This window comes from Nanorana parkeri, unplaced genomic scaffold (genome assembly GCF_000935625.1).
Source record: "Nanorana parkeri isolate BGI_ZX_2015 unplaced genomic scaffold, ASM93562v1 scaffold588, whole genome shotgun sequence".
In the NCBI taxonomy this organism is placed as follows: Eukaryota; Metazoa; Chordata; class Amphibia; order Anura; family Dicroglossidae; genus Nanorana; species Nanorana parkeri.
In genome coordinates this window covers 973256-981252 of record NW_017306856.1, presented here as the reverse complement: position 1 = coordinate 981252, position 7997 = coordinate 973256, and the positions used below count along the sequence as shown (strand labels likewise).

Below are 7997 nucleotides of genomic sequence, written 5' to 3'. Positions count from 1 at the left end.
TAACCTTCACGTGAAGTAGCACACCTGTAGGGTGTACTCCTGAAAAAATTACTAAATTATGGTTTCTTCTGTTTATAAACAAAGTGTTGGGGGGAATCCTGGGTGATGTCATTGACCACATATGGCCATGACCATATATGGTCAATGACATCAGCCAGCATCCCCAGCTGGTTTGTGGGTGTTCAGCAGGCAACCAGGGAGCTGTCATTTTACGGTGGTAGTGTAAAGGGAGAAGATCGCCGTGCCGTGGGTCATCATGTCCATTTGTCATTGGGGTATCTCTCATCGTGATTTGCGCTGGATCTACTTCACTGGACAGCAAGATCGACATGGGATTTACATCAGGGAACATGTTTATTTATTTACTTTAATGGGGGGCTTTATCAGCTTTTTACCTGGCCATGGGCCGTACGCGACGGCATCGGAGAGGCCCGGGGGGCAATTGCCACCCTGCCCCCCGGCCCAGTCCGCCCCTGCCATGGTGGGTGGGGAATGACAGCTCTAAAACAGGAAGTGACTAAATCGCCATTGCTTCCAGCTTCATAGTGGTTGTGGGTACCATAGGCAGCCCATGAAAGTAATTGGGCAGCTTTACAGCTTCCCAAATCACTTCCAGTGTAAAGCCGACAGTTGGCTTTATACTTGCAAGCAGACAGGAGTTTACTTACAGGGTCCCGCTGCCGCTGACGTATGCCAGACAGTGGCTGCAGCAGCAAAAGGATAGAATATAACACGGGGAAATGTACTACATATCTCATTCTTTCTTTTTTTGCACTGACATACGCTGTAATTCTTGGTTTTCTCTTTGTGTTTCCACTTGCCAGCTCTGCAACATTTTCCCGTTCCTCCTCAGCCTGCCGTTGTTACCAAAGATTGTCTTTAAGGAAATCTCCTACCTGCAGAAATTTGTGCTAAAGTACATTGAGGAGCACAAACGCACCCTGAAGCCTGAGGCCCCCCGAGATTTCATCGATTATTTCCTGCTGAAGATAAAAGAGGTGCGTGCCGTACACTAAACAGCAAGTATCATTGATGATCATCAATAGTATGTAAACCTATGACTGCACTCAGCACCCCTACACTGGCCAGGCTGGGGCCTCTGCTACTCAATAATGGTTTACAAGGCCTTTCACAGATTCTAAAAAAAAAGTGACACGTAAATTTGGTGTACCCCAAAAGTGACACATCAACAATATGTGTGCAGCATACGATGGTTTTAGGATTACATTAGAATGCAATAGCCCATTTCTTTTCCTCTTCCTTTCTTCCTTCCCTCTCCTTCCCATTCTCCTCTCCTCTGTCTTCCCTTTCTCCTGTCCCCTCCCTTCTCCTCTGCGTTCCCTTTCTCATGTCCCCTCCCTTTTCTTCTGCCTTCCCGTTTTCCTGTTCCGGATGTTATAAACCTTCATGTCTTCTCAGGTGGAGCATGAAGAGGACCCGGATTTCTGTGATGACAGCCTGTTGGCGATGGTGGTGAATCTGTTAGCAGCAGGATCTGAAACCACCGCTTCCAGCCTAAAATTCTGCCTGGCCTTCTTGGCTCACTGTCCTGATGTCCAGGGTAAGACCAAACATAACCCTTGTGGAATGCAAAATGATCTTTTATGTTTGTCTGTCAGATATTGTAACCCTTCCACTCTTCACCCAACACTACATAACAAGCATGGCTTCCAATTCAAGTTGATTTTGTTTGACCTTGGAGGTGCTCCGAAAAGACATTTAACTGAATACTGAGAATCTCGCAGAGGCTTGTTAACATGGTGGCTTGATTTAAGTGGTGTTAAAACTTGAGAGATTAAACAAAAGGGGTCGTCACCCTGCCTTTAACTGGGATAATGTATTCTAGCAAGGTGGAAGGTTTTGCTCAGTGCACAAAATTCGCAAAGGGACCAAGGACTGATTTGAGCTGGTTGCCCTCCTGGAAGTTCATATTAGAGATCCTGTGGACTAAATTGCAACCCTGAACAATCATGGCAGCCTTGAGAGGAGTCTTCTGCTTATTGAGAAAGCAGTTATTGGGGTTGATGTGGAGGATGGAGGTGTATGTGGGGATAATCAGGTTGGAAGCTAGGTTAATGTAGCTAGAGGGAGTAGCAGGGGCTCACAGAAAAAGAAGGCCTGATATGTGTTTGAGCACCCAACAAATTTGCTAAGTTGAGTGAAGTTATGTGGGTGGCATCCCAAGATGTCTCTGCTACCACAGCCGGGAAAACAGCCCATCTAGTGGAGGTGGTGAAAGAATGAAGGTGTAGACAGTTGGTGGTAAACAAATTACTGAGAGGGGCTGAGCATGGCCCAGCTGTCTTTATCCATATTGGGACCATTGGCAAAATTCATGGAACATGGGGGATCCTGAAGAATTCATTCAGAGAACTAGGTTGAAAATTGAAGGGAAGGACCTCCAAGGTAATATACTCTGGAATATTGCATGTGCCATGCACAGGTCTGTAGGTTTAGAATATTCAGTCTGTAAATGGATAGAAATCTGACTTAAATATCATATTCAGAGCATAGTGATCAAAGATTCATGCTCCGAATAGTCTAAGGTTGTTTGGTGGTGTACCCCAAGGTTCAGTGTTGTTGGTGGTGTACCCCAAGGTCCAGTGTTGTTGTTGGTGTACCCCAAAGTTCATTGTTGTTGGTGGTGTACCCTGGGGTTCAGTGTTGTTGGTGGTGTACCCCAAAGTTCAGTGTTGTTGGTGGTGTAACCCAAGGTTCAGTGCTGGGACCCGTACTGTTTAGCCTGATACAGAATTTGGGATTAATAGTACCATTTCTGAGTTTGCAGATGACATCAAGCTATGTAGTGGAATACAGTCCTTACAAGATGTCTCCAACATAACGCACTGTCTAATTGGGCAACTATGTGGCAAATTAAGTTTCATGTTGATGTAAAGTTATGCACTTGGGGACAAAAAAGCATTGTCATACACTCTAGAGGGAGTACAACTAGGTGGATTCAATGATCGAGAAGGATCTGGGTTTTCCGGGAAAGATCATTGAGTTAATAATAGTATAGCAGTCTATGAGAAAGAGTGAGAAAGATACTTTTTTGTATAAAAGGGGTCTAGACTCCAGAAAGAGACATAATCCTGCCCGTGTACAAAGCATTAGTAAGACATCATCTGGAATATGCAGCTCAGTTTTAGGCACCAGTTCACAAAAAGGATGTTGTGGAACCCAGTGGCGTCACAAATGGGGTGCGGTCCACACCCGGGTGACACCATTGGAGGGGTGACACCAAAATGACTCACAGATGGCCGCCGGCAGGTATCAGGATACTGCCGTGCGTGCGCGATGACGTCACGCGGGGTGACACTTGGTTACCGCTCCGGGTGTCACCCAGCCTCGGGGCGCCCCTGGTGGAACCAGAGAAAGTGCAGAGAAGGGCAACTAAATTGATAAGAGGCATGGAGGAACTCAGCTATGAGGAAAGATTAGCTGACCTGAATTTGTTCTCTCTAGAGAAGAAGTGATGAAGGGGGGACATGATCACCATGTATAAATACATAAATGGTCCATAGAGTGAGCTTAGTGCCAAATTATTCACTTTAAGGTCACTGCAAAAGACCCGGAGGAAAAAAGGATTACATAGGGAAAGATTTCTTCATAGTCAATGTAGAATTGATGACCTCGGGAACTAGTTTTAGCTAGATTAGTTGGTTGTTTTGAAAAAAAATATTGGTTGTATTCCTGAATTTACAGAAAGTACCTGGAGATTACCATTTATTAGTAAAAACACCAGAGATTGTTTATCTAGAGAATATCTGATTGCCTTAGAGGCTCAAGAAGGAATTTTTTCCCTTGTTGGAAAAAATTGGACCTTGCTTTATAAGGCGTTTTTTTGGATCAACTGTGGGTAATGTCTCTTCTCAGCATCTCTTTAGCATAGCAAAATCCTGAGACGTCTCCAGCCAATGACTGCGCAGCACTGCAGGAGATGGCTGGATGTTTCATGGCTGCATGGGAATTGCTAAGTATTGGATAACCGAATTGGGTGAGTGGTACCCGTACTGTCTATGATTATTCAATCATCACTAAGCATTGCAACAATGTGCTCCTCTCTACTTTCCAGACTCCATCTAGTACTGGCTAGTATTGGCCAACGAACTCCATGCTAAAAGCACTCATTCTTAATGTACATCTTAAAAGTTCTATAAATTGCCACTGAGATAGACATTTTAGGAAATCTAGAAAGGATTGTCACCAGCACACCAAAAGTTTTGACGCAAATAGTCTTTTATTGACAAGCGCTTTCGGGGTCTCAGCAGTACCCCTTCATCAGGCTCAGAATTCTGAACCTGATGAAGGGGTACTGCTGAGACCCCGAAAGCGCTTGTATTGGATGGCGATTTGTCAATAAAGGACTTTTTGCTTCAAAACTTTTGGTGTGCTGGTGACAATCCTTTCTAGATCTGCATTGTTCACGGGGCCGTCCGTGGTCACTACAAGCACCCACCTGCTTGGCAGGTTTACTACTATTCCGGTAAGGAGTGCAGCTGGTTCTTGACTACAGACATTTTAGGAAATCACAGTTGGCTCCTTTAACGTTTCAGAGAAGATCCAACAGGAAATTGATGAGGTGACGCAGTCACTGCGCCCTCCAGGGATCGGCGATAGACAACAACTGCCATACACCAATGCCGCCATCCATGAAATACAGAGAGTCTTCGACCTGGCACCAACTGCTCTCTTCCACGCCGTGACCAAAGACATCCAATTCCGCGGATACACCCTCCCGAAGGTATATGATTAGGATATAGGCCGTGTTTGTGCCAGACTGTGTGGGAGATGGTGATGTAACACAGCTAAAAGATAAATCAATAAAATCTGTATGGACAAGGAAAGTTGTAGGGTCTGGGAGTATGGGCACATACTGTACTTCTGCCATCCAGAAAAGAAGCCACTTACTTATCTTGCACTGTACATGACCAACTACTATTTAGATGTCATGTAATCTGTTCATTGTAAGTTTTTCTTTTTTTATATTTACCTCAGTAGAATGTAATATGTTGCTATGCAGAAAAGCCAATTCAATATTTCAGGCACCTGTATGCTTCCTATTCGCTCCTCATTATTATACTCCCCCTCATTATACCAACACTCACTGTCACAGATAAATCAGTTAAATTTGTGTATTCACCTTGTCACAGACTCTGATATGATCTTATTGGCATTGAGCGTGTATGATGAGATTGTGCTCATGTACAACAGTGACTCTGTCTCTCTCTCTTTTGACCAGGGCACCATCATCATTCCATTCCTGACATCGGTGCTTAATGACCCCTCTCAATGGGAGACGCCGGAACAGTTCAACCCTGGGCACTTTCTGGATGAGGAGGGCCAGTTCCGCAATCGGGTGGCCTTCATGCCGTTCTCAGCAGGTGAGAAATTCACAATATTATATCCGGGCCAGGCTGGGGTGAACTGAACAATTCCTTCACCAGAATAATCATAAATATATTACACAAGTCTATCCAGGTCTAGCCTCTTAAAGAGTAACTAAAGATACCCTGTCACCTTGCCCATTCAGGTAAAAGAGACAGGGTCTCCTTAAAACCCATCACCCACCACCCACCACCATATACTTCCACCTTCTTTTACCCTCACAGCAGTCCCTTGCCATCCCTTTTTTCTGACATAGACCCTGCAGAATAACTGCTGTTGGAGCTCCCAAGGGGCACCGATGTCACCCTTCTGTTGTGTGCAATTGTTCATGCCTAGTGATTGGTTACAACACCCAAGAGCTGCATGGGTGCAGGTTACATGTTCCTCCATACCTGAAAGCACCGGGTATTTCGCAGAAACAGCGACAGAAGAGTGGTGGAAAGGACTTTAAACGTGAGTATAAAGCTGTTGGGTGGTGGGCTTTAAAGAGAACCTGTCACAAAGCCCTGAATAGGCAAAAACTTAATTAAAATAAATAAATAAATAAAACAAGCCATAAAATTCATGTGTTCCCAGCCAGGTCTGTTCTGTTTCTCATCTAGGAATCCATATAATGTGCCAGGCCACTTGCACCAAAAATGCTCTTGTTGCCTCTAATTATTTTCTACATATGCCCAGAGAAAAGATTAATTCTGCTTTTCAGGGAAAGGAAACAGTCCTTCAAGTCTATCTATTGTGTTGTGGTAAACATACCGCCATGATGGGAGAGGACAAAGAACCTATAGCTGTACTTTGTTCTTTCATGGAATAGAACTTTAATATATTCTGGAAGTGCCTTTAGGGCTACACTAGTCATGTGCACCTCCATGGTGTTGACCCATTGCCATGGCTGAGTTAGGTTGTTGGACCATTGGGTGCGGAAAGGCTTTTATTCTGGCAGAAGGGACGATGTGACAGAGAGGAAGGAAGGTTTTAAGTTTTCTCATCAAGTTTTGTCTCTGCCATTGTTCTTTATGTCCTTCAGCATCACTGTAAGTAATGCCCAACTGCCTCAACCTAACCTCATAGAACTTGACATCAACAGGAATATTCTTTTTAGGGTTTAGTGACACAGAAGTTAAAATCATCATCCTCACCTTTTCCAAATGTTTATAACTCCAGACCTTGTCTTCCATAATCTCCTTCTTTAAAGAATCTTGTTTGTCTCAAAATTATAGGCTGATGATAGCGCTGGCCAACCAAAATGTCCAAAATCAGCATTACATTATCTCAAACAAGCCATTATTGGGGGGGAAGTGGGATAATTCTCTTTTCTCTGCGTTGCTAGGTGAATCTGTTATTCATCCCAGAGTCATTGATTCATAGCAGCTTCCATAGAATTCATCCTCTAGTCTGTGATCCATGGTAGCCTCCATAGGATCCAATCCCTCAGTCTGTGATCCATAGTGGTCTCCATAGGATCTAATCCCTCAGTCTGCGATCCATAGTGGCCACTATAGAATCCAATCTCTCAGTCTGCGATCCATAGTGGCATGAATAGAATCCAATCCTCCAGTCTGTGATCCATAGCAACCTCCATATAATCCAATTCCCCAGTCTGTGATCCACAACGGTCTTCATAGAGTCCAGTTCCTCAGTCTGTGATCCATAGCAGCCTCCATAGAATCCAATCCCCCAGTCTGTGATCCATAGCAGTCTCAATAGAATCCAGTACTTCAGTCTTTGAGCCATAACAGCCTCCACAATATCCAATTCCCCAGTTTGTCATGCATGGTGGGCTCTATAAAGTTGGCTGCTGCTAGCTGAATGCTCGGTTTCCATAAATGTTTCCTTACTGAGAACTGGACAGGTAGAGGACACTGTGGTACAGGAAACCGGAGGACCAGCTCAAATGGAGACTTTATCCCAGATTGGTGGATCCATAGAATGATCCAAGAATTCAGTCCCTAGTACTTGTCCTCCATTGTTCATCAACCTTGTGCTCCTTACTGCTAACAAATATCAGAATGGCATTATTAGATATGTGTTATACACTGATTGGAGCTGAACAAATCTAATGGCCCAGCTGTCCTAATGAAGCCTTCTACTGGGATGTATACACCTAAACACCACACTTATTCTGGATCCACAAAATGCTTGACATTCTACAATGATAATTTTGCTAGTTATTTACAAATCATGATGAAATATTACACAATGGAGTAAAAACAGCGGTGTTGATTGATTTTACAGCTCTGCTTCATGCCCAAGTGTTCCTCTTCTCTTCTATAGGAAAGCGTGTATGTGCCGGAGAGAACTTAGCCAGAATGGAGCTCTTCCTTCTCCTCTCTTCTCTGCTCCAGAAATTCACCTTCCAGCTGCCCCTGGGAGCTGAGCGTCAGGACTCCAAATGGCTGCATGCAAATAAACATGACATTGTGTCTAACGCTCAGCTGTGTGCCGTGCCCAGAGCATTGCCCACCAAGTAACCTATTACAGGAACAGGAGAAAGAGACTGATGAGTATTGCCTTAAGAGTTCTCTTCACTGGAACTGAGGGGCAAAGCCCAACCCCTGAAAAACAACCCCCCCCCATAATCCCCCATCCACCAAACTTTACACTTGGCACAA

General features: G+C 44.4%; 1 protein-coding gene across 1 annotated transcript in view; it reads left to right on the top strand.

Annotated features, from left to right (window-relative positions):
- The window catches only part of LOC108791974 (cytochrome P450 2C25-like), a 15271-nt gene extending 7415 nt beyond the window's left edge, over nucleotides 1-7856 (top strand). The window contains exons 5-9 of the mRNA XM_018562624.1: nucleotides 825-998; nucleotides 1420-1561; nucleotides 4557-4744; nucleotides 5243-5384; nucleotides 7660-7856. Of these exons, the coding sequence (XP_018418126.1) occupies nucleotides 825-998; nucleotides 1420-1561; nucleotides 4557-4744; nucleotides 5243-5384; nucleotides 7660-7856 (843 nt within the window). The remainder of the gene's footprint in view (nucleotides 1-824; nucleotides 999-1419; nucleotides 1562-4556; nucleotides 4745-5242; nucleotides 5385-7659) is intronic.
- The last annotated feature ends 141 nt before the right edge of the window (nucleotides 7857-7997 follow it).